Source organism: Gopherus flavomarginatus, chromosome 8 (genome assembly GCF_025201925.1).
Source record: "Gopherus flavomarginatus isolate rGopFla2 chromosome 8, rGopFla2.mat.asm, whole genome shotgun sequence".
NCBI classification, from domain to species: domain Eukaryota; kingdom Metazoa; phylum Chordata; order Testudines; family Testudinidae; genus Gopherus; species Gopherus flavomarginatus.
Genome location: NC_066624.1, coordinates 60,136,750 through 60,163,847, shown reverse-complemented (window position 1 = coordinate 60,163,847; position 27,098 = coordinate 60,136,750). Strand labels below are relative to the sequence as shown.

At 49.7% G+C, this 27,098-nt stretch overlaps 1 protein-coding gene across 1 annotated transcript in view; it reads left to right on the top strand.

The window, feature by feature from the left end:
* Positions 1-23,584: 23,584 nt before the first annotated feature.
* The window catches only part of RYK (receptor like tyrosine kinase), a 146,530-nt gene continuing 143,016 nt past the window's right edge, over positions 23,585-27,098 (top strand). Inside the window, exon 1 of the mRNA XM_050965488.1 lies at positions 23,585-23,895. Within this exon, the coding sequence (XP_050821445.1) occupies positions 23,634-23,895 (262 nt within the window). The 5' untranslated portion in view covers positions 23,585-23,633. The remainder of the gene's footprint in view (positions 23,896-27,098) is intronic.

Here is a 27,098-nt window from a genome sequence, read left to right as displayed (position 1 = left end):
ATATACCCTGGTATAACTGGCATTAAAGGGTTAACTGGAGCTGGAGAGCTCAATTACTGTACCTGGTTGCACCTGCCAGGCCCAAGTGAAGATGAAGCCCAGGTGGCGGGAGGAAGAGACAGCCAAGCTGAGAAGGGAACTGCAGGCAAAGAAGGAAGAGCTCTGCAGTCCTTCCCTGGTGGCTAGGGCATGGTGGATGCACAGTGACCCCAGGGAGGGTCTGTAGGAAGGCTAAGGTATGAAGCCCAGGGAGGCACCAAGAGGTCTGAGAGAGCAGAAGTTAGCTGCCTGCCACAGGGGCCCTGGACTGGAGCCCAGAGGGGTGGGGGTTCTGGGTTCCCCTACCACTCACCAGAAAAAGTGGAGTAGAAACCCCTGGACATAATTGGGAGAAGGACTGTTGAGTCTGGAGCCAGGCCTCCAGAGAGAAAGCTCTGGGAGGCATTGCTCTGCATAACAGCAGGAGGACAAGCCTGCAGAGCCCGGGAAGGAGGAGGTCTGTGTGGGAGTTAGCCTGGGCAGGGACACTGACTTATATTTACTTTGGAAGGGGGATGAGGGCTAAATGTGACCTGCTGGAGGGTTGAGCCTCGAGGGGAGGCAGACTGCTCTGGGGCCAGCCTAGTTTTCAAAAGGAGGTGCTGGAGAAGGAGAACCTGCTATGCAACTGCCAGCCAGGAGGAGGCCTGTCAGTGGTGAGCCCACTCCTCAACACACTCACTTCCCCCTCACCTGACACAGGTGAGAATAAGTGTGCATGGAGTAAAGCAGTGGAGAATTAACCCCCCAATTCTGTTAGTAAATTCTGACTACGCACAGCCAGCTGCTCTGGGGAGTTAGAGAGTGCTCTCTTTCCGTAATCACTTCTCAGACCACAGTCTTATTTTAAATGTCAGACTCTGTGAAGACACATCAGCCTAAGGAGAATAGAATAAAACCCAAGACACAAATCATTTTAATGAAGTGAAACATCCTGTTAAGTCTATAGCTGTATTGGTATTGAGGATGTTCAGAGCCCAAGAGAAAGCTATTGAAACAGTAAACTTATAGGGTCTCCAATGAAAGAATGATTAAAATTGAACTGTGTGACTGAGGAATGGGACTTGACTGCATTTCCCCCTATATAATAGGAACATGTCTGCCATGCCCGTGCGGTAATGCACTTTTTCTCAATTAAAAGTGCCTAGTTGAATGGTCTATGAAGGGTGTAGCAAAATTCTCATATGGTAGAGAAAGAGGTGGAGACCCTAGTTTTGCCATAGCAATGAGTTGGATCTGACTCAGTTGGAGAAGCCAATGCTAATAAACTACTCCTTTCATATGAGCATTTTATAGTGAATTTTAATGCTGTTTGGGCCTAATCCAAGGTCCACTGAAATCAATGGTAAAACTCCCATTGACTATTTCTATAAGAAATAGAGAGCCATGGGTAACGCAGGCACTGCCCAGTTGTTTAGGAATTAGGGAAGAAGGTTAGAAAGCTGAGCAAATATATTACCTCTCATCTTTGTCCCCAACGTGTTTCTTTTTGGCATCTCCCTATAACAGCAGAGTTATGCTCTAATTGTCTGAATGCAAAATAAAATGTAACTGCCTGTAATTGGAAACGTATTGTCTTCTCTCTCAGTCACATAATGGTCAAAGGTTCTGGCATACATTGACCACGTAAATGCTTCTGAAATGTAGAACCAATTAATAGCCAGACCCTATCATAGTCTGGCCAGCATTCCATGAGTGCATAGAAAAGGAAAGAGAGGTGATGGTTAGCCTCCAGACCTGAGCAATTTCTTTCATGTTCAGCATTATTACACCAGATGCCACTCCCCTTATAAGGCAAACAAAAGAATGGTATGTATCCTACAGACCACAGGCTATAATAATATTCAGATGCTCTGCTCCGCTCCAACCTCAGCTTGTTTAATGTTCTCATAGCTATAGTTAGCTTATTAGGTTCATGTTCTCGGAATGCTTTTGCGTCTGATGCTACATCTACAGTAACTAGCATACGAGAATTTCCCTTTGCCTTTGGTGTGTTATGTTTCCCTCTCTCCATGACCAGGATCCTACAGTATTTGCCAACTGCTCTGGTTTTGCTGGGACTCCCCTGGCCTTTTTTAAAGTCTCATGCTCCTCTCACTCTGGTGGCCAAAGTTTTAGGGCTCATTTAAAAATAAATCTAAAACCATGCTCTCCTGTCACTAGTGCAGGAAGGAGGACTGAGGCTGCCTGGCATCCTCTTTCCTTGCCTCGGCTGTGCTTGGCCCAGCCTCTTAAAGCGGACGTGGAAAGAGAATATTGGGCTTGTTCCTGTGCCTCTTCCCAATGAATACAGAAGGCCTGGGAGGGAGGCTGGTTTCTGTTTCTGAGGGAGGAAAAACAGTTTGTTTTTTCCTGCTTGTTTTTAACTTTAGAAATTCAGGTCTTCTCTACCCTGGATCTCACTGGCAGACTCTATGGATGACTGGAGATCTAGTAAATGTACAGCATCAAGATCCCAAGGAAGTAGAACCGAATGATCTGAGAAGGAATGCTGTGGTATTTTCCCCCCAGTTAGTTTTGGTTGAAACCCATTTAACTAAAACCCCTGGGAAATAGGATAAAATTTGTTTTTTGTTAAAGATTCAGTGCTTCTGCTCCTTAGTTAAAGGCTGAGAAAGCTCTCAACCCACTTCTCTGGGTCTTTGGACTGAGCCCTCCCAGCCATAAAGGGAAGACAAAATTTGATATGCCTGATACTTCTAGGGTTTGTTTTTTTGGAGGCATAATCATTTTCAGGCTGTATTTCAACAGCCTACAAGAGCAAAACAAGGCACAAACCTAGTTGTTCTTTGCCCTTTGCAGATCCCGTTTACTGCTGCTGGTGTGTGTCTGCCTGTATGTGTAAGCACAAAGTCTTTTGTCGCAGCTACCCTGGATTCCCTCTTAGGGCTGAGGGAAAACTAAGATACGGGCCACTGGGATTCTCCCCCTTCCTCTGATTAGAGTGGAAATGATTTGGGGCTTTGACTATTTTTCTGTGCCCCTCCCCACCCCCCCCATGTGCTTGAAAGAGAGAAGCAAGAGAACAGCACAGAGAAGTAAGTGGGAGGAGGGCTTGTCAGGTGGGTTTTGCGACTGCCAAGAAGGCATGTGTGGTGCATCTACTGGGGGAGAGGGATTGCTTGGGGACAGACAGGGGCAGCTCCAGGCACCAGAATGCCAAGCACGTGCCTGGGGCAGCAAGCCACCGGGGGCACTCTGCCAGTCGCTGTGAGGGCGGCAGGCAGGTTGCCTTCGGCGGCATGCCTGCCTAGGGTCCGCTGGTCCCACAGCTTCAGCAGACCTCCCACAGGCATGCCTCCAACTCAACGGGACTGGGGATCTCCCGCAAGCAAGCCGCTGAAGGCAGTCTGCCTGCCATGCTTGGAGCGGCAAAATAGCTAGAGCTGCCCCTGGGGACAGAAGATTGTGGGCATGTGCAAGGGGTGGAGGGCAGGTGCGCTCCAGAGGTCTGGCTAAGCATCCCACCTTCTGGAGGCTTATAAAGCCCCCAGCCTTTACAGAGCCTGATGCTCATGTTGAAGCAGATCACCCCTTCTTGTGGAAATACCTTGCAGGTGGGGTGCCCTTGGGTCTGTGCCAATGGCAGCCAGATGCCTCTATCGCTGTGGTGCTAGAAATATTTTTGGTGCTGTGTGTTAACCCCTCTTGAAAACCCACCAAGCTATAGCTGCTGACTCTGCTTTGGGACTGGTGCTATTTTGTCTAGACTGAAATACCCCATGAAGCATCATCAGCCTCATCACTAGATCCCTTCCTTCCACTAAGGAGTCCCCTGACAGCAAGCTGCAAACCAGAGGTGGGAAAAACAGTAGTGTAAACAACGCTCAAATCACATGCATTGCATTGGGTTTGTAGAGCAAATAGCTGCCTGCTGGAGAAGGAGGAGGTACATCCTGCAGCTTGAGTCACCTTGCTTGCCAAAAGCCCCACTCTTTCTCCAGCCTCACTCCAGACTTGGCCTGCTCAGACTTCAGTCCAATACGGGTGCCCAGGTGCATTCATTGCATTATTTATTCCTGTCAGAAAAGCTACGTTTGGAGCCCTACTAGAGCATGGAGGTCTTGGCGGGGCTGTTGCATGGCCCACTTGTGCACTGGTGGACAACGAATACAAATAAAAGAACAACCCCGGGACTGAAATGTCCTAACACGTATTGACTATGGCATCAGGAGTGGCTTTGTGGAGGGGTTTTTGTTTTGTTTTTGAACATTACAGGCCTATTTCCCCTGCCTTGTTCCTTGTGATGTCATTTACCCTTAGACAAAGCATGCCAGATCCTGAGCTGCACCAGAACTCTGCTTTTGGGAGCTCTAAGTTACCTTTGCATGCTCCAACTCACAGTATAATTTAGAGCAACCTCCAATCTGCTGTTACTTACACCTGGCTGCATTGGCACCCAAGGGCGGCCGTGGATTGCTGAGTACTCTGTCCACATGCCTTCCGCTTGTGGATCCTCTACATTAGGGACTAGAGCCAGCCCCATACCAGCTGGGGCTATCCCATCAGCAGGGCAATCCTCATGTTACTGGCTTGTCTGTGCTAGCCCTGTACAGTGTAGATGCAATATAAGCCAGCAGAAGGGGTTATTCTGCCGGCATAGCTACAGCACCTCCCGGAATTACATTACCTACATCAACAGATGCACTCTACACCGGGGGGGAGTGGGAGAGGGGGAGTGAGGTGTTTTCTAAGGAGTGTGGCTTCCCCCCCGACACACATCTAACCAGCAAAACTTTGTAGGGTAGACTAGACCTAAACCAGGTTCAAAGTGGCACTAGGCAGCCTTCTTGGGGCCAGGGTCTGTCGAGTGTGTGTGAACTGCTAGCAGGCTGATCTGGTAGCATTTTATACTCGCTCTGGATTGGTCTAAGTGATTGCACAATCTGCAAGGCAACGAAGAATCAGGCCCCACATTTGCAGATGCAAAGAGAACAGGTAGCGCTGCGTGGTAGTAAGTGCTGTGGAGGTGAAGCAGAAGGCCTAGGAACATCCTATAGCATCCAAAGGAGGACATCCAAGAGTGTCACGCCCCACTGGATTGAAGCATGGGGATTAGGAAACCAAGCTCCTCCCTTAGCTCAGGTCCCTTGATCACCAAGCCATCCCCTTACATGACTGTGGATAGGGGTAGGGCACATTCCCAGAGCTCACTTGAAATCTCCCGTACAGACTCCTGTGCTCCTGGCAGACTTTACAACATCTGAACCTTCAGCAGGAAACCCTGGGGGTCTCTGATCTGGGACTGAGACAAGGTTTGTCACAGTCGTCCAAACCTTCTGCATTCTCTGTCTCAGCATGTGTGGGGTGATTCAAGTGTTTGGCTGGTGAAAAGTGACTGATTCCTTGTATCAACTTGTATCTCCCAAAATCACAGCTTATGGAGCACTGAGCAGATCACACAGATTCACATGAGCTGCTGCTGGGAGTCAAATGATACTGAAGATTCTGTTGGGTGTCATGGCGATGTGTGAGCACATCCTCAGTTTCTGTTACTTTACAGAGATCAGCCTAGGCAGCTTGTTGAGCTAGTTCAGTACTATCAGTGGAACCTTCATATTAAAATGAAGGACGCTATGTTGCTACTGCAACCTGTTCCACTGATCTTTTGATCCCTTCTGCTGTATCGTGAATGGATCTTCTTCCGTTTCCATTGCCACATACATACAAATGAATGTGTGCTGGGAACATCAAGTTGTTCTAGAGCTAGTTTCTTGGAGATGCCAGGGATCTCCATCTGCAATACAGGAATATCCAGAGCAAAGTTGCTCTGGTTGAACAAACGACACTGTTTCCCTACTCAACTTCTAAATTAGTTCTCTCTCCAGCTGCTCCAGGCATGTCATGCTATCCCAAGGTACATCTTCCAAGTGCAGCATCCTACCCCATAGGATGTGCCTTCCTTCTCCTTGTGTTATATACAGTAGGCTTTTTTGGGGAAATCCGCCACCATTGAACTTGGTGGGAGCACTATGGTAGACAGGGCTCAGGCATTCAGCACTGGTACTACAATATCTATACCTGCTGTGAGGGCCAGCCATCATTGCTGCCATGCAGGAGCTTCACCAGGAGAAGTGTAACAGCAGGAGATTTCCTGAAAGGATCTGGTGTAGACACAGCCTTGGAGAGGTGGCATCTTTTACCAGGTCTCTCTAATTTGCAGGCTCTTCTGACCATTTCTGGTGACTGTCCAGGTGTAAATTAAAAATCCCCTGGAATTTTATTAAAGCATAGAGATTGCCTTTCAAGGCCTATAGCCAACCACCTTCAAGCATCCTTTTGTCAGTTCTCACACTTAAGCAGATGTAGGCTGGATCAGAAGCTGAAAAGGGGAAGTTTTAAGAGAACTCTCAGTTAATACAGGATGTAGTGTTCATGATACAGTAAGTAACACTCTTCCTTTGAGTCTGTATCGAACCTAGGTCCCAGCCTGGTGTTAAGGAGCAATGTGCTGCTAGAAGCTCTGTCCTTTGGAGATATAGAACAGAATCTGATCCCTTGGGCCATATCAGCAGTTCCACAGTGATTGCTGATATTTGTGCCATTTGAATGATCAATATTAAGGGACTCACCAATCCCCAATGAAGATAGTGGGTCAGATTAATAGGTGCATTCCAGCTGTGTTGTGCTCCTATGGGAGAAAAGCAAACTGTTTTTAGACAGCACCAGAAATGTCTGAAGAATGATTGTGAGACACCTGAGTGACATCTGCTGAATATCTAACATTAAGGGTCTCATTCTGCACTGCTGTGCACTGTGTGCAGTTATTTACAACTGGGCAACTTGAGAGTAGGATGCTACCATTCTGACTTAGTAATCTTTGTACCTTCTTTACCCATGTATAATGAATATACAGGGTACAGGGTAGTGGATGATGAGACCCCGATTTCATACGCTCATATTAATGTCCATGTATTTTAGATGTTGTCCATTGACCAGGACAAAATGTTCTAATGCATCAAATTTTCATCAGTGACAAGATCCATGTGCTTTTGTATATTGATTTCTACTGTTGGAAAATAATCTTAATTCTTCCAGTTCTTGTAGGACAAAATAGTGGAAAGAGATTCTCAACATAATATTGACAAAGTAAGAAACAATATATCTTCCTGACTGGTTCAGCAAATTTCCTCTGTAAGAGCTTTATTAATTTACAGCTGTTGCTAGAAGCTTCCTATATATGGACTTCATACATTCCCTTGCAATTTACCCTTAGCTAGATCAGCTTTAAAAGAACAGAATCAGAGAAACTTGACTTGGCCAAAAACCTATACAACCAAAGAAATCAACCGAATCAACAGGTCGTCTGAAAGGGCCAAGTGAATTGTGTTTTTCACCTTTTTCAAATTGTATGTTGCTTGACATCAAGAAACCTACTTTTGGCTTCTGTATAATACCATCAATAATCCTTTGCAGTCTGTTGGTTAAAATCTTAATTATAACTTCAATATCAGAGCTCAGTACAGCAATCAGCTTATCCTTATCTTGCTGTCTAGTCTGTGTAAGTATTCACTTCAGTGAAAATACCCCAGGAATGAGTTTGACCTTCATGTATGTCTAGCGTATACATCTCAAATATGTATTTATTTGTATTTGGTTTGTATGTATTTGGTGGCTTTATATTTTAATGACAAATTATATATTCACAAGAAATGCAAGGAAATATCTAAGATTGATCTTGTGTCTGAGTATGTTATTTCTTAAAGGAGGAAATGTTTTGAGAAACATATTAGTTGCAATCAAATTTGCTAACATGCTTGCAAGAAGACTTACAGGGAGTTTGTCCATCCTCTGTGTATGCGTGCGCGTACTCTCTCTCTCTCGCTCTCAAATAACCATTGATGCCACAATTTTTAAATGGGTAAAATCAAATATAGTCCTAATCCAGCAATGGTGTTCTCACAGAGTGGCTTGCCTGGGCTGGAGAGTCTGAGGTCAGCGCGAGCCCCACCTGAGGGAAATCAACAGCATTTCCTAGAAAGAGCAGAAGGTGCCCAGGAGTCACAGGGAAGCTCAGGTGGCTGAAGTGAGCCTAGAGAGGGTGAGAGAGGCTGCTGAGAGTGGGGGAATTTCTCAGCTAGGAAGGGCTGGGAGTAGCCTGTTAAGGCAGGAAGTACACTCACAAGACCAGAGTTGGTCTGTACGCTGCTGGAGGGAAGACTTTTGTGTTTAGTTTTGAACTTGAAGTTAAGAAATCAGGCCCTAAGGAGGGATGTTGTGATTGGACTGGAAAACCTCTGTGTGGAGTTTATTGGGGGTGGGGTCCAGGAGGGGAAACTGAGGTGTGGGGCTGTGTGTGGGGCTGCCTTGAAACCACCAGACGACACCATGAGTCAGCCACTCATTTACAGATATTGTACTCTTGATGTAAACAAGCTTCAATATTAATTTAGATGTAAATTTGGACCTGTGTGCTTAAGGGGCTAACATATAAGTACTGATTCTCCGCTCCCTTGCACCTTGTCTCCTCTCTCAAGTGAGTGTGAAATGCTCACCACAGGTGTGAGTGAAGGATTCTGATCTGGCCTTGTGTGGCCACTCATTTCATACACACAGGGCTGGCTTTAGGTCGATTCAGCCGATTCCCAGGAATCGGGGCCCCGCGCCAAGAGCCGGAGCCCCAACTGGTGCCGGAGCACAGCAAGCCACCCCGCAGCCCCGCTCTCCCGGCTGGAGCCCTGGACGGAGCGCAACAAGTAGCCCCGCTCTCCCGGCTGGAGCCCCGGCCGAAGCGCGGCAAGCCGCCCTGCAGCCCCGCTCTCCTGGCTGGAGCCTCTACTGGAGCGCAGCAAGCCGCCCCACAGCCCTGCTCTCCCGGCTAGAGCCCCGGCCGGAGCGCAGCAAGCAGCCCCGCTCTCCCTGCTGGAGCTCCAGGCCCTTTAAATAGCCCCCATAGCCTTGGGATAGCGGGGGGCTCCGGGGGCTATTTAAAGGGTTGGGGCTCCAGCTGCCTCTGCCACCCCATCCTTTAAATAGCCGCCGGAGCCCCGCCGCCCCCATGTATTCTCCAGGGCTCTCGCCACTATTTAAAAGGTCCGGGGAGGGGTAGAAGCAGGGGAGCTCCGGGCCCTTTAAATAACCCCGAGAGCCCTGGGATAGGGGGAGGCTTGGGGGCTATTTAAAGGGCCGGGCTCCAGCTGCCTCTGCTGCACCCCCTGCCCTGCCCCCAGCCAGCTCTGCCCCCAGCCAGCTCTTCACTCCGTGCCCACAGCCAGCCCCTGCCAAACCCCCTGCCTTGTCTCCAGCCACCCCCTGCCACACACCCCTGTGGCCCTGCCCAAAGCCAGCCAGCTCCCACACACCCCTGCCCGCACCACCCCTGCACACCCTGCCCTGTCTCCAGCCAACCCCGCTGCACTCCCCCGCCTGAAGCCAGCCAGTTCTGCACTCCTCTGTCTCCAGCCCTCCCAACCCCTGCTGCATCCCTCTGCGGCCCTGCCTGAAGCCAGCCCACCCCACACCCCCCTGTCTCCAGCCAGCCCTGCACCCTTTTCCTTGCCTGCAGCTAGACCCTACCTCCAGTCAGCCCCTACCCTGCCTCCAACCAGCTCCATGTCCACTGCTGCCCTGCAGTTTCCAGGGCAGTAACCCTGCACACCTGCTTCAATGAGGGGGGCAGGGAGCAGCTGGGACTCACACATGTGCACATCCGCAGGGAGTGGCAGGGACCCACACATGTTAAATAGCGGTCATTAATAAGCAATCAACAGCATATATGATGCAATGTACATAATATATAATTGTATTATTTATATAGTTATGGAAAGTAAATAATACATGGAAGAAATGAAAAGTTTTTTTTACACTTTTTTTTTTTTTTTTTAGTCATCCCTGCCAGGGCCCCGCGGAAAATGTTCAAACTGGGCCCCGCACTTCCTAAAGCCGGCCCTGCATACACATGTAAACGACAAGAAAAGGTGCAAGACCGTGAGGAATTAGGCTACTGATTGCACACTAGTGGGAAGCAGGACAAATAGGTGAAAGTTCCTTTTCCTTTGTGGCTATGTGCCAGAGCCCAGCTCTACCACAACCCTTTCCCCAAGCAAGTACTTTACAAGGGGGAACCCACCCTCCTTTACTCAAGAGCCCTGCTGCTGATCTATTTCCAGCCAGTCAGCCCATCAAAATTCAAAATGAGGTCTGCAGCTTGGGGCTGTTTAGGCAGAGTCTGTCCACAGTTCCTGACACAATCTTCTCGGTGGAGAACTGCTTTCACAGGAACAGCCACCTTTCACCATGCTGGCTGCCGTATATGAGACTCCGCTAGTTTCTGTTCCAAAGGATCTGTATCATTCCCCACCCCTCCGTCTGCTTGTTCCCTTTTGCAGGCCAATATCCCAGGAGTATTTGGATTGGATTTATTTGGCTCATTTAAATACTGTAGTGCTATGGTCTTAACATGCTTCCCTAAGCTGTTTGGTTCTTCCAGGTACACAGACTACCAGAAAGAGACGGGTGCTTGGCTCCTCTGCCATGCCTGCCACCCTCTCTTGGTCATGCTCGGGATAGCTGATCCTAGCCCACTGATAGCTGCTTTCTCTATTTGGACTGACTGAAAGGGATGTTTCCTTCCACTTCCTAACATCGATGAAGAGAGCACCTTTGCGATTAGGGTTTCATGTGGTGGTAAAGACACAATTGTTCTTTCTCCCACAGGTTAACTCTCCATGCCGTCATTTCCGTGGAGTGCTGCCAAATCTGTATCTTCCATTTGGAGGCAGATTAAGATTTATTGGGGCCCTGGGCACAAAGAATATTGGGGCTGTCCACATCCTCCCCCCATCACCATTGGGCCTCGCCCCCTGCTCCTCTCCTTGCCACAAGACTCTGCCCCCCTGACCTGGCCAGAAGCCGGGGCTGGGATAAAAGCTGCCCAGGGATCCCAGGCCACTGTGGGGAGCTCTGGATCCTCCATCTGTCCTGGGAGGCACGGCCTGGGAGGGCAGGGACACAGGCCAGGGGCTGCTCTCAGGCACCCTGGTCCCCCACTCAGGGCAGGTGGAGGGCCATGGGCTCCACACAGCTGCCCAGACTCCCTGCGTGGCTTTTAGCATAGCCTAGGACAGGGGTCCCCCAACTGTGCGATGCATCCCTCTTGGGGAGCATGAAGGAACATTTGTGGTGGGTATGATGGGGCTTGGGTGAGTCCCATGGAGGTGGGAAGGGAGCACCACTCATCCCTGCTCTGCCATCAAGGTCTGTTCTGGCCCCATTCCAGCCCTACCGCCAGCCCCAGCCATTGCTCTGCTCCTGGCCACACCTCAGATGCACCTCTGGCTGTGCTCCCGGCCACAGCCCCCTACTGCAGCCACCGGCCCCACTGTGACCTCCACTCCCAGCTCAGGCCCTGGCTTCCAGGAGGGTGCGGACCAAGTAAGGAGGGACACAAACGATGAAGTTTGGGGACCTCTGGCCAAGGGTAACCATATGTCCTGTATTGGCCCTGGATGTCCCAACTTCTTTGACAAAACTGGGCATTTGTCTCATTTGCTCTTGCTAACTGATCACCAGTTGGCAAAACCAAAAGGTACAAATGCCCAGTTTTTCCAACAAGAGGCTCAGGAGAGGAGAGAGGCGTGGCTCAGGCCTGCCCTGCACAGGGGAGGAGGGGGCTTGGACAAGTGGCTTGGGTCAGCTTCATGCGGGGATAAGGGGGGGAAGGGAGAGGGGGCTTAGTCAGTTCCATGGGGGGTGATGTTGGGAGGTGAATATACTCATTCACTCTATACAGGCTATGTCTGTCTTCCAGCTTTCCCGCGTGCGGAACCTCAGGGAAGAGGCATGGGGCAGAGGAGTAGGGTTGAGGGATGGGGGTGGGGAACAAGGAGTTGGATGGCGCCAGAGTGCCTGTGCTCCTGTGGGGCCCCCAAATCTTCCAGGGCTGCTGGGCACAGGCCCCGTCAACCCATACAGTAATCCGCCACTGCTTCCATTGAGGATAACCAAATCTGGGCATGGTGGATGATCTGGCTCAGAGAAGCCTGTTGAATACATAGGTCACTGGATTGCTCAAATGACCATAGGAAACATATCACTGCCTTTAAGATTCCCCACTGATTTCAAGAGAGAATAGCATTATGTTCAATAGTTGTTGCCTGGAGAACCCTGTGTGCTAAAGTGATCATTTCAATATATATCCAGTGAGTGACATAGAATCACAGAAGACTTGGGTTGGAAGAGATCTCCAGTGGTGATCTAATCCAATCCCCTGCTCAAAGCAGGACCAACACCAACTAAATCATCCCAGCCAGGGCTTTGTCAAGTCGGGCTTTAAAAACCTCTAAGGATGGAGATTCCACCACCTCCTTAGGTAACCCATTCCAGTGCTTCACCACCCTCCTAGTGAAATAGTTTTTTCCTAATATCCAAGCTAGACCTCCCTAACTGCAACTTGATACCTTGCTCCTTGTTCTGTCATCTGCCACCATAGGCGCCGACTCCGTGGGTGCTTTGGGGCTGGAGCACCCACAGGGAAAAATTAGTAGGTACTCTGCACCCACTGGCAGCCAAGATTCCCTCCCCACCTTCTTCTCTGCCTGCCCCACCCCAAGCATGCCACATCCCCACTCCTCCACCTACCTCCCAGCGCTTCCCACCAGGCTGCCGCCAAACAGCTGTTTGGTGGTGCAGCAAGCTCCGGGAGGAACGGAAATGTGGCATGCTCGGGGAGGAGGCAGGGAAGAGGCGTGGCCAGGGTAGGGATTTGGGGAAGGAGTCGGAATAGGGGCAGGGAGGGGGCGGAGTTGGGGCGAGGACTTTGGGGAAGGAGTTGGAATGGGGGTGGGGAGGGGTGGGATGGGGTGGGGCCTCATGGAAGGGGTAGGGTCAGGGCGGGGCCGGGGGCAGATGTGGGTCAAGCACCCACTAGCTGGAGCAGAAGTCAGTGCCTATGTTTGCCACCACTGAGAACAGCCTAGCTCCATCCTCTTTGGAACCCCCCCTTCAGGTTGTTGAAGGCTACTATCAAATCCCCCCTTACTCTTCTCTTCTGCAGAATAAATAACCCCAGTTCCCTCAGCCTCTCCTTGTAAATCATGTGCCCCACCCCCCTAATCACTTTTGTTGCCCTCCACTGGACTCTCTCCAATTTGTCCACATCCTTTTTGTAGTGAGAGGACCAAAACTGGACACAGTATTCCAAGTGTGGCCTCACCAGTGCTGAATAGAGGGGAATAATCACTTCCCTCAATTTGCTGTCAATGCTCCTACTAATACAGCCCAATATGCCATTGGCCTTCTTGGCAACAAGGGCACAGTGCTGACTCATATCCAGCTTCTCATTCACTGTAATCCCAGGGTCCCTTTCTCCAGAACTGCTGCTTAGCCAGTCGGTCCACAGCTTGTAGCGGTACATGGGATTCTTCCATCCTAAGTGCAAGACTCTGCACTTGTTCTTGTTGAACCTCATCAGATTTCTTTTGGCCCAATCCTCTAATTTGTCTAGGTCACTCTGGACCCTATCCCTACCCTCCAGCATATCTACCTCTCCCTCCAGCTTAGTGTCATCTGCTAACTTGCTGAGAGTGCAATTCATCCCATTATCCAGATCATTAATAAAGATATAGAACAAAACCAGCCCCAGGACCGACCCCTGAGGCACTTCACTTGATACCAGCTGCCAACTTGACATTGAGCCATTGATCACTGACCATTGAGCCCAACAATCTAGCCAGCTTTCTATCTACCTTATATTCCAGTCATCCAATCCATACGTTTTTAACTTGCTAGCAAGAATACTGTGGGAGACTGTATCAAAAGCTTTGCTAAAGTCAAGATATATCACATCCACTGCTTTCCCCATATGCACAGAGCCAGTTATCTCATCATAGAAGGCAATCAGGTTGGTCAGGCATGACTTGCCTTTGCTTCAAAATGGATTCCTTGAGAACCTGCTCCATGATTTTGCTGGGGGCTGAAGTGAGGCTGACTGGTCTGTAGTTCCCCAGGTTTTCTTTCTTCTCTTTTTAAAATATGGGCACTATATTTGCCTTTTTCTAATTGTCCAGGACCTCCCCCGATCACCACGAATTTTCAAAGATAATGGCCAATGGCTCTGCAATCACATCAGCCAACTCCCTCAGCAGCCTTGGATACACTAGATCTGGACCCATGGACTTGTGCATGTTCAGCTTTTCTAAATAGTCCTTAATCTGTTCTTTCACCACTGAGGGCTGCTCACCTCCTCCCCATACTGTGGGAGGATTCATAATCCAGAATCTGGTGCTGCTGGTGTACATTTGTTGTTTGCAGTGTTGTAATCTTGCTTGTTCCAGGATATTAGTGAGATAAAGTGGGTGAGATAATACCTTTTATTGGACCAACTGCCATTGGTGAAAGAGACAATCTTTAGAGCTACACAGAGCTCTTCTGTACCTCTGTGTAGCTCGAAAGCCTGTCTCTTTCACCAAAAGAAGTTGGTGATAAATAAAAGATATGAGCAAAAGCCATCAATCATTCAAGACTGCCCCAATTGTACTGGCCCATTGTGATGGGACGGACTGGCCCGCACTGGGACTGAGAGAGTTAACCCTTCCCTGCTGGCAGAGGAAGCCACCACCCTGAGGCTCTGCTAGGCATGCTCCAACGGGGAGTCAAGCATAAAAGCCTGCAGAACTGCTCAGTCAGAGCTGGTGGCTGGGGAAGGAGGATGCCCAGCAGAAGCTCCAGCCCAGGAGCAGTTGCAACCCTTACAGGAGGGAGCTGAGGAGCCAGGAAGCAGGCCCAGACACTGGCAGCTGTGGGAACCCCAAGGAGCATCAGGTGCTGGTGAACCTGGAGACCCTGATGCCAAAAGGACTGCTACGTATGGAGGACTGGTAGGAAGTGACCCAGGGAAGGGAAGGGAAGGGAAGGAAAGGGAAGGGAGTGGTATCTCCCACCACTCTATGGGCAGCGTGTTGTGGTAGGATTCCGTGCTGACCCATGGCAGATCACGCTGTCACTGACAGGGCCCTGGGTCAGAGCCCAGTGAAGGCAGGTAGGCCTGGGTTCCCCTACCGAGGGGTCTCTAACACCCCCCTTTTGGGGATGACATAGTTCACTGACCCCTCTCTCTTGCCCCAAAGGCAGTAGATGAACTCTGGCCACTAGGCTACACTATCCCCCGAGGGAAGAAGAATTTAGAGAGACTCTGGCCATTAGGCCACGCTGCCTTAGGAGCGCACTATAGAGACTCCGGCCGCTAGGCCGTGCTATTCCTCCAGGCGAAGAGAGTGTAGAGGGACTCTGGCCACTGGGCCACGCTACCCTACCCGGGGAGGTGCATTTGGGACTCTGGCCATTGGGCCATACACCCCTGACTACCGAGGAGGTAGTAAGACTGACATAGACTCAGGGAGGTGGGGTTAACCTTGAATCAAAGGGGTAACGAGGTACAAAACCCGCCGCACCCATTTGTTGTAGTAGGATTTATGTTTGTATTTTTTATAATTTAGAATGAAGGATAAAGAATAAAAAGATAATAATGTAGCATGTATTTAATGTATGATTTGACCATATCCTGCCATCCACCCTTTTTGAATAGCAGAAAGGAATGGACTATTGGTAGAGATGCATCAGCCAGAATCTCTTTGGGTCTGGACTGATTTCAAGGCAGTGACAGACCTTTGAGGTGGTCACCACTGTGTTATAGGTTTAGCATTTTAAAATAAGTAAAAGAATGCCATGACTATTTTTCTTCTGCACTGCAATTTGATGTTCCTGTTCAAAATGTTCTGTGTACATTAATTCTGTTTTGTGTGTGTAAGCAGAGTCAGGATAAGCTCTACCCTGACATCTGGTGGAAAGAATGTCAGAGAGTGTATTTGCATAGGCACGCCTACCCTATCCCAGACTGCTGAGCGGTGGGACTGCTTGGTGACAAATGACTCACCCTCAGTTGGGTGGTACTTGCTAGACAAGGGACATGGGTTCCAAAACCCAGTGAAGTAGAGAGGCTGGGGACAGGTATCTGTGCCTGGTGGTGCAGTCTCCTTGTGGAGCCAGAAGCACCAGTTGCACCCCCTCCTCTCTCCACTGTGGAATGTCAGAGTTGATTTTTTTATTCTCTCAAGAATCTAAATACAGGTTACTGAGCTGAATGCACTTTGGGCTAATGGTGCACTAGCGCTGGGGCTCCCCCACTAAGAGCTGAGATCACTAAGAGTTGAAATCACAAAAAAGCTGAAATGACTGAGCTGAGAGCACTGAGCATTGTGCTAACTAGTGGGGGAGCCTGAAGATATGCTGTGGAACAGAGCAGCTGGCGGAGTGGAGCAGTTGCGGGGACGGCTGGAGCGGATCACGGGACAGCTGGTGGCAGCAGAGCGGCTGGCAGAGCGGAGTAGCTGTGGGACAGGTGGAGCGGCCCACAGAGTGAGCAGAGCCGAGCAGTTTTGCAGAGCAGCTCATGGAGCAGAGCAGCTGGTGGAGCGGAGCAGTTCCTGAGGACGGCTGGAGGAGCAGAGTGGAGCAGCTGGTAAAGTGGAGCAGTTCGTGGAGAAGGCGGAAGCAGAACCCACGGAGAGGCAGGGCAGTTGGCCCTGGACCACGTAAGGTGCCCCTTTCTACCCAGGCTGGGGGGAGGGACCTCTACAGATAGACTCTCGAACTCTGGGGTGGCATTGACCAGAGACTTTTGGGTTGTTGGACTTTGGAGTGATTGGACTTAAAACCCTAAGCGGAAAAAGGACAGTGCCAAACGTACTTGGAGGTGGGTTTTTGTTTATGGTTTGTGTTATAACCCTGTTTGTGGTGTTTCTCCAATGGGATGCCGCATTGATTCCTTCCTTTATTAAAAAAGATTTTGCTACACTCAGACTCCGTGCTTGCGAGAGGGGAAGTATTGCCTCCTAGAGGCGCCCAGGGGGGTGTGGTATGTGAGTGTCCCAGGTCACTGGGTGGGGGCTCGAGCCGGTTATGCATTGTGTTACTGAAACGGAACCCCTGGATACTGAACCCGGCCCTTGTTGCTGCCAACTAGAGGGGCAGAAGGGTTACATGTGTGAATGCGGAATGGGTGTTAAGAGATAAGCGTGAAGGCCATCGCTGAACTAGATGTTCTAGGGAGCACCAGAGACAGACGCAGGGGCGTCAGGAGGCTGCAACATGCCCCTATTGAAATGTCAGAGGAGGGCAGATTGACAACTCTAAAGATGAGACAGGCACCTATCAATGGGGACAAGATAGCTGTGATCAAAACCAGCATGGGGTAACTCCCTGAGAAACTTGATGAAAGAACGAGATAAAGGATGAGAAGGACAATTTAAGAAAACAAGCATTCGTCAAACAACAATTGATTACAGCAGGAGTGGCCAACTTGAACCTGAGAAGGAGCCAGAATTTACCAATGTACATTGCCAAAGAGCCACAGTAACATGTCAGCAGTCCCCCATCAGCTTCCTCCCTTCAACCCCCCCGTCTCCCACCTGCCAGCAGCACCACCAATCAACACCTAACCTTTCATCCCTATGCCTCCCGCCCGCTGCAATCAGCTGTTTTGTGGTGTACATGAGGCTTCGGGGTGGGAGTGGGAAGGAGGGGAAGCAAGGGCATGGCAGACTCTAGGAAGGGGCGGGGGCCTTGGAGGAAGCAGTGGAGTGGGGCGATGGCCTGTGGCAGAGCCAGGGGTTGAGCAGTGAGCACCCTGTAGCACATTGGAAAATTGGCACCTGTAGCTCCAGCCCCAGAGTTGGCACCTATGCAAAGAGCCGCATATTAACCTCTGAAGAGCCACAAAGCCCTGGATTACAGCGTACCTTGCCATGAAACTTTGGGATTCGTCCTGCCAAGACTTCCCCAGAGCATTGTGTTGCGACAGACGGAACCTGGCTTCTGCCTACCTAGCTGGCCACTAGATTGATCTGGACTCCGTAATGGTAGCTATAACATTGACTGGCAGGACTGTGTGTGTGTGTGAGATGTGATGTGATTGAATGCATATGCTAATTGTTGTATCTTCAATAAACGCAGCATTTTGCCTTTTCCCCTGAAAAAGATCCTGTGTGCTTCTTATAAGCATAACCACTGTTCTCACCACCTAGTTCCATCTTTAAAAAAACCCAACAAGGAGTCCTTGTGGCACCTTAGAGATTAACAAATTTATCTGGGCATAAGCTTTTGTGGGCTAAAACCCACTTTATCAGATGCATGCAGTGGAAAATACGTGGGTTTTAGCCCATGAAAGCTTATACCCAAATAAATTTGTTAGTCTCTAAGGTGCCACAAGGACTCCTCGTTGGTTTTGCTGATACAGACTAACACAGCTATCACTCTGAAACCTAGTTCCATCTGTGTCCAATGTGCTATCGAAGATACATAGAGGCATGTTTTGCACTGGTGCTGATCTAAATAGCTTGGTGAAGCAAATCACACACAAGGCTTTGCTATATTTTGCTTGGCCAATAATTTCTTTGCTATCCTATGAAGAGATAGTACAACAGGACCAACAGAAGCTGTCCATGATGAAATTATAAGATTCCAGGCATTAAAGCAGAAGTCGAAAGGACCTGTATTCCATTAGAGAAAGTGGCAGAACTTCAAGAGATAGTTTCATACATTTTATAGTGATCTCTTGCGCAACAGAATGATGAGGCAGTGAAGACCTTTTACTTTCAGCAGCCTGAAGAATGGTCTGTTGCAATTTTGCTACTGTAAAATGATTCTAGGGTTTAGGAGAATAAGTAATGGCATGTTGATTTTTGCATTATCTAACTTGCAGGTAATGGGGGATTGCACAGTTTCATATTCAGTTGGAACCCAATGCAATTCATGATCATTTTGTGCATTAGCTTCACAAATGCCTTTTTGGACAGTTTTTCAGAAGTCTTGAAATGGATGAGTCTCAGTGTCGTCCTGGATAGTTCTAGACTTGCAAATACCCTATCTGTCCATAGGTCTCCACAGAGGTGCAGTAGAAAATTCCTGGAGTCTGATTCCTTTTTTGCACATGTCTGAGCTGAAAATATAGATATACACCCAAGTCTGTGTTTAGAAGGGTGAGACAATTGTCTCTGTGGGTGAACCTGTGGCATAGAGGGCTCTTTTGCAGACTGGTTTTGTGCTGTGTCTGAATGCATCAGCAACTACCATTGCTCAGTCCTCTCGATATCCACCAAAGTGAAGTGTAACATTTAATTTTCCTTTCTGTTTCCAGCGTTCATCTGTTTTGTTTTCCCCTATAGCTCAACCTGTTAAATAAATGATGTTGTGGGGAGGGATGTGGGCAAGGCCTCCTTCACTAGAGCAATTTCAAGAGCAGAATTTGCTATATTCTGTGCATAGATATGTTCAGGGGTTGAAAAGATTTGCCACACTGTCTTGTACTGATTATAAATCGTCACTAGTCAGTATCCACCATTACACATCAGTATGAAGCTCTCTTGGTTTGCCATGGTTCATAACTGAGAGAAAGCTATGGAATGCTTCTTGGCAAGTCAGAAATAAGCAGAAAATGCATTATTATTTTAACTGCAATGTAGCAGATTGAGGTAACTTAATGATAAATGAATGCTGTGGTGAATTGGCTCAGTGGGCGTAAATCAGCAGTGGGCAGCGTGATGGATCTGCGAGGGGTGAATCTCTGGATCCAGAATGATGGTGGTAAGGCAGCCAGGTTCCAATGCAGTTGGGTGGACAGTGTCTGGTGGCTGCCCTGAGTGACTAAGCAGGGGTTTCCAGAGCTGTCTGTGTGTGCTTGGGTCAATCTTGGTTTAAGAATAACAGGATTCATGTACATTCTCAAACAACAAATTACACAAGACCTGTGTGACCAATCAATGAGCAAAGGGCAGCATGGTGAACTTGTTGTTCTCTCTCTCCAGCTGGCAAGGGTGAGAAGTCAGTGGGCCTTTGTGGCACTTGGGAGGAGGGGTCACAGAGGCAGGGTGTCTCGGGCCCAGGGAGGAGTGTAGTGTTAAAGACTGTGAGGGAATATGTATTGGAACCTAGCCAGCGTTAGGGCCTACAGAGCCTCAGCAGCTGAAGTGCTTATAATGTTTGTCTTGGATTTGGCAATCAGAGTTGATCCCTGGGATTATTCCAAGACAAAGACTGGTGTACCACAGCACTCCAGAGCCTCATGAGGGTGCACTTTACACCTGACTCTGAGACATCTAATGTGACCCCACAGCAGGTCATTTTCCAAAAACTGACCATCACACAGACATGATTCAATGCTGGTGTCAGCAGTGGAAGCAAGTTTCTAAAGACAGAATTTGCAATTTATTCCTTTTGAACCAAGATGTAACAAATAGCTGAGGCACCTGAAGAAATCAAAGCTGCCTAAGATGCAATTAAAGCAGCCCAGAAGGAACTAAAACAGGATCTGGAGGTTTTTCAGAAAGAACAGAGAAATGGCCTGAAGGCAGAAATCAAATCTTCTAAGTATTCTATACCTGTGTGCAGTCTGGATTCAGGCCAGAATATGGAACTGAAACTGCTTTAGTGGCACTGGTGGATGATCTCCTGTCAGTGAAGAGAGGGCAGACCTCCATTCTTATTTTCCTGGACCTCTCTGTAGCATTTCACACTGTTGATCATGAGTTACTACTATGGTGCCTAAGAGAGGCGATAGATCCTTCCTTCCTCAATGATGCACCCAGCAAGTAGTGATGGGAAACTGAACCTCCACCATCAGAGCCCTCCTTTGAGGGGTTTCCACAATGATCAATTCTCTCACCAGCCCTTTTTAACATCTATGTGCAGCCACTGGTTAGATGACATGGATGCAAGTGCCATCAATATGCAGATGACACAAATCTCTACCAATCTTTCACCATAGCTCAGTGGTTTGCACATTGGCCTCCTAAACCCAGGGTTGTGAATTCAATCCTCGAAGAGTCCACTTCAGGATCTGGGGCAAAATCAGTACTTGGTCCTGCTGGTGAAGGTAGGGGGTGGGACTTGATGACCTTTTGGGGTCCCTTCCAGTTCTATGAGATAGATATATCTCCATATATTCTATATTCATAATGCTACTACCATGATGGCCCAGTGCTTGGACGAGATCAGCTCCTGAATGAGGAACAGCTGGTTGAAACAGAGCTGAGCAAGACAGAGGTGATGCTGGTGGGCAGCAGAAAACATGTTGAAAGAGTTTGAAGCCATAGTGTAGACTCCTTTGGTTGGAAGTACACCATCACAATTGGTCAGTTCAGTCCATAGGTTGAAGACCATGGCTGACAACTTCTCTCCTTTAGCTGACTGAAACTTTGTATGATAGGGGTAAAGCTCATGTGTGCTGAAACCAGAACTTCTGTGGGGCTGTTCTGAGACTGTGGAATGAAGTCACCCAGGGCCTAAAGGCCATCACAAAGCTCACCACCTTTTCTTCCAACTGCTTTGACCTTGCTTTGTCTAACGTAAATACATGGGCAAAGTCTGCAGGCATGAGATGGGAGTCAAAAGTCAAATGGGTCAAGATACCAGCATGGCAGAAGCAGGAGATCAGACCCACGAGGCGGGAACAAGAGTGAGACTGGGCCAGGTACCAGAGGGTCAAGGTCAGGAGACAAACTGGAGATTAGGAGCCATGAGTCAGATGTTGGAGTCAGACCAGGTTGGAATGCCAGGTGATCAAGCCGGGGAAGCAAGAGTGTGTAGCGGGTAGCAGGAAGCACAAGGCACACAGGCTGGAGCAGGGTAGAGCCCAGTTGTTCAGACAGTCTCCTGCTGCCAGCTTTAGTAGGGCTAGCAAGCCAATCAGTTGCTCTGGAACTCCACCAATCAGACCTCAAGGGCAGAGTGTCACACGGGGACAGGGCTTTGTGGGTTTCAGGTATGCTATTGCCAGCAGGCTGCTAAATGGAGAACTGGAACATGCCTGCTCCCATAAACCTTGCGTGTCTGGGTTTGAGACCCCCTGTGGGTTGGGATGTATGAAAGGAAACCAACAACCCTATCAACCAAGAGACTCCACTGTGTGCACTTCTCCCCTGCGGTGAGGATGAGAGAACAAACACCACTGGACAGATGTTAGTCATCTTGCTTAATGTATGATAGGCAGGTGCTCAGAAACAAGGGTGGTGAATGTAGTGTGAGAATCTATATAGGACTCATGTGCAGGAGACATAAGCTCTTAAGAGGAAGGTTGGTACAAGTGTCCCAAGAATGGGATGTACCAACCATTTCATGGAGGCTATAGGTAGAGCAGGACTGTGCCAACAGCAGTGCCCAAGGAAAAGAAAGGAAGAGGCAAAGTTGACTTAAGGCAAGTAGGAACCCATGGGCCTGGTCCTATGGTTTCACCCCTACCCTGTTGCCATGTTCCACATACAGAGTGACAATGATGGGAAGGCTCCCCTTCTGTCAAGAACAGCAGAGGTCCCTTCCCCCCTTCAGAGCTGGTAGAAAAGGAATCCCCCCAGTACTTACTCCAGCAGCCAGTGTGATCCACATAGGTGGGCTGAGCTGGGCCTGCTGCATCCTTCCTCTCCCATACCATACTGAGTTCCCTGCCAGGCACCCCTAGAACAGTGGGTTCTGGAGTTAACACACTAAGTGGATTATGCATGGGGCAGTTCCTCTCTCTGAGTTATTGTTCTACTCTCTTTGCAGAATCAAGCAGATATGTATGACTGTATCAGTTACACTTTGGTCCCATTTTCAAGCTTTTTTATCCACCCGCGAAGGCTAAAGACTTTTTTTTTACATGAAAGCTGAGATTCTGGTATGACTATATGACTCCAAGAGCTGACACCCTAGCCATGGGCCTATAGTGCCTATGCCTTAGTGGGGCTCTGGGAAAAGATAAAGGGAATTGAGCAGGAAGGGAAGAGGGTATGCTGATAGGAAAGATAGAAAGGCGTATTATGAAGGAAATTGTGTGGAGAAGAGGGGGAGGGGAGGGAGTATGGGCTAATGTGGTTAGGGTGACCAGATAGCACAGTGGCTCTCAAACTTTTTTACTGGTGACCCCTTTCACATAGCAAGTCTCTGAGTGCACCCCCCCTTATAAATTAATAATATATTTAACACCATTATAAATGCTGGAGGCAAAGCCGGTTTTGGGGTGGAGGTTGACAGTTCACAACCCCCCATGTAATAACTTCATGATCCCTTGATGGGTCCCAACCTCCAGTTTGAGAACCCCTGAGATAGCAAGTGTGAAAAATCAGGATAGGTGGGGGAGTAGCCCCCCAGACAAGACAAATTCCCTATAAAATCAACATATCTGATCACCCTAAATGGGGTGAATATGGATTGAGGCACAACGCTCGGACACGGTGGGACATATTAATGGATAATGGGGGGGGGGTCAGTTGAGGAGGGACCAGGGGGCGGGGCCAAGAGGTGGTAGAAGGGGCGTGGCCTCTGATAATAGAGGGAAGGGATGGGCGTGGCTAATGCGCATGCCCGGCGCGGTGTGACGCATGCGCGGGATTCGGGGGGGGGTGTTGTGAGCGGGCCCTCAGGAGCGGAGGGGGTGGCGCGCGGGCGCTAGGCTGCGCGAGCTGGTGGGCGGTGCGTCGGTCAGTCGGTCGGTCAGTCAGAGCCCGGCCCCGGGGGCGGGGCCTGCGGCGGGAGCGGAGCGAGCGGCCCGGCGGGAGCTCGAGCATGAGCGGCGGGGTGGGCTGCGGCGTGTGAGGGGCCGGGCGGGGTCCGCTCCCCGAGGAGCGATGGGGCCGGACAGTCGGGGCAGGGGCCGCGGGGCAGAGGTTGCGGGGCAGCCCTGGAGCGGCGGGGGCCGTGCACTGCCCGGCGGTCCCGCGGCTCGGCGGAGGGCCCCGAGTCGCCATCTCCTGCCGCTGCTATTGCTGCTGCTGGCCGCGGGGGCCGAGAGCCAGGCGGGCCCCAGCTCCGACCTGCTCGGCGCGGGCTCCCCCGCAGGCCCCGGCCTCAGCGTCTACATGAGCGAAGAGGAGTTGCGGCGACTGATCGGTAAGTGCGCCGGGGCGGCCGGGCCGAGAGGCCCCGCTCGCGGAGAGGGCGAGTGGGGGTGGCCCGACGTCGAGGAGGAGGCAGGTGTCGAGGTCAGCGGACGGGGGGCTCCCCCAGCCCCCGCGCTGTGTGTGGGTAGGTGCGCGCAGAGGTAGGGTCTTGCTGTGTGTAGGGGGCGGCGGGGCCCCGCTGCGTGCGCGCGCCGGTGTGTGTGTGTGGGGGGGCTCCCGGGCCCTTCTGTGTGGGGAGTCAGGAGAGAGGGGTTGCCGTATGCTTAGCTGCCCAGGGTCTGTCGGGAGGGGCACAGGGCCCATTGTGGTGGTGGAAGGTTCCCAGCTTCAGCGGTGCAGGGTGTAATGTTGCTGGAGCGGGGTAAAACTAGAAACAGCGAGTTGAGGCCCAAGGTTTTATTAGTGGGATGAGCGGCATTCAGAGGGCACTGAGGAGACCTGACAGTAATTGGGAAAGTGTGTGAAAGGAATCTCAACGTCCAGGCAGTTTCATAATCACTGCACAATTAAGTAGGAGGATTTCTGCACCATGATACAACTTGCTTCCCTCTGATAGGGCATATCACAAATTATTTTACCACATTTTTATGCTTGGCGGTCCTCTGTGTGAGGTAGAGGTTTGGTTTTAGTAAGGGCTCCTCTTAAATTTTGTCATTTCAGACCTTGGTTTGATTGATTTTTATGGTTGGAGCCTAACAAAAGAAATGTATAAGCTGCTAAAATGGTTTGGGTTTTTTAGGAGGTGGCTGGCCTGTGGCTTAATGGAAAAAGCTTTTTACAGTGCAAGCTTTAAAACAGTGATTCTCAAACTTTTGTACTGATGACCCCTTTCAGATAGAAAGTCTCTGAGAGTGACCCCCCCATAAATTAAAAACACTTTTAAATATATTTAACACCATTATAAATGCTGGAAGCAAAGCGGGGTTTGGGGTGGAGGATGACAGCTCGTGACCTCCCGCCCCCCACAGTAACCTCACAACCCCCTAAAGGGTCCTGATTCCCAGTTGAGAACTTCTGCTTTAAAACATTATTTGCATAGACGGTATAAAATAGCAGTGACTCCAGTTAATCAAGCACTGGGAGTGCATAGTTAATTTTGGAGCTGATGAGCCCTTTGGGTGAATAGCTATGTAAACATTTTTTCCCCTGCGGCGTGCTCCGCAGTTATTTTTTTTTTGTTGTCTTAACATATTTACATTGGTTGTACTTATTACTGTATGGCTGCTTTATTAAATATACAAGATTAAAAGGGTCAGATGACTCTTGTATATTTTGTCAGCCTCCTTGTATAATTTTTCTTGCTTATAAGCCATACTAATCACGGACATGTGAGTCTAGCACTGCAGGAGTGGGCAAACCACAGCCGTGGGGCCCGCATCTGGCCCTTCTGACATTTTAATCCAGCCCTGAAGCTCCTGCTGGGGAGCGGGGTCCGGGACTCGCCCCACTCCTGATGGGGAGCAGAATCGGGGATTTGCCCCACTCCATGCGGCTCCCAGAAGCAGCGGCACTTCCCCCTTCTAGCTCCTACACGAAGGGGAGCCAAGGGGCTCTGCACGCTGCTCCCAATGGCCAGCAGCCGTGGCCACTGGGAGCTGCAGGGACAGTGCCTGCGGACAGGGCAGTGTGCAGAGCTGCCTGGCTACACCTCCACATAGGAGCTGGAGGGGGGCATGCCACTGCTTCTGGGAGCTGTTTGAAGTAACCGCCACCCCCTGCCCCAGCCCTGATCCCCCTCCTGCTCTCTGAACCCCTCTGTCCGAGCCGAGAGCAACTTCCTGCACCCCCAATGCCTCATTCCCAGCCCAGAGCCCACACCCCCAGCCAGAGCCGTCACTATTTGTCCCATACTCCAACCCAGAGCCCCCTCCGCACCCTGAACTCCTCATTTCTGGCCCCACTCCAGAGCCCGCACCCCAACCCCAATTTCGTGAGCATTCATGACCCGCCATACAATTTCCATATCTAGATGTGGCCCCTTTGGCCAAAAAGTTTGCCCACTCCTGGTCAAGCATTTGAAATGTGTATTAGGGCTTGTATACACTGGCATTTTACAACGCTGCAACTTTCTCGGGGGTGTGAAAAAACACCCTCCTGAGCGCAGCAAGTTTCAGCACTGTAAAGTGCCAGTGTAGACAGTGTACCAGTGTTGGGAGCTATGCCCTGTGTGGAGGTGGTTTTTTGGTGCTCTAGCGTTGCCAGTGTAGACTAGCCCTTAGAAACCTGCTCAAACTATCATGGACTAAACACAATTCTCCCCTCACCCCCAATGAAACTACATGCAGGTGTACTCCGTAGGTAAATCAGAATTGGAAATGTATCTATTATGAGTGATGTTTTGCCAGTATGGCTAAGTAATTTATTATTCAAGGCCAGTCAAACTTCATTGCACTGCAACCCTTTTTTGACAACAAAAATTACTATGTAACCCCAGGAGGTGGGCCCAAAGCCTGAACCCACCCGAGTCCCACTGCTCCGGGTGGGGGGAAAAGCCCAAGCCTCACCGTTCCAGGCAGGAGGTGGAGGTGGTGGTGCACAAAGCTAAAGCCCAAGGGCTTCAATCCCAAGCAGGGAGCCTGTAACCTGAGCCCCGCCACCCAGGGATGAAGCTCTGGAGCTTTGGCCCTGAGCGGTGAGGCTCTGTCTTCAGCCTGGGCCCCAGCAAGCCTAAGCCAGCCCTGGTAACCCCATTTAAATGGGGTCGTGACCAGCATTGGAGTTCTGACCCACAGTTTGAAAACCGCTGCTCAAGACAGTATCTCTAGCTGTTTTGCTTCTGTAACTTTGATGAATCCAAAAGATCTGAATAGCTTCAGTGACACCATATGTTCGGGTAATTGCGAGTCAGTAAACCTGGAGACAGGCAGACAGTTCTCTCTGGTAGAGTTTCCTCTAGTTCCAGAAAGCTCATTTTATGTGTTTGGAGTTAGATATTGTGTAAACAGTTTGTGATTTTAAAGAAGGTTACTATGTGATGTAATTATTCCTTTTGATGTTGCCTACTTCCAAAATGAAATTATGGCATGTACAGCTGAGATTTGAGCTAAGATGTGAAAAAATTATATAGGCATACCTAAACCTGGCATATTAAACCTTTGACTACACTGGCATTTTTGTTAAAACTTTTGTTGCCCCCGAGTGTGAAAAAACACCTCCCTGATTGACAGAAGTTTTAATAATGAAAAGTGCCAG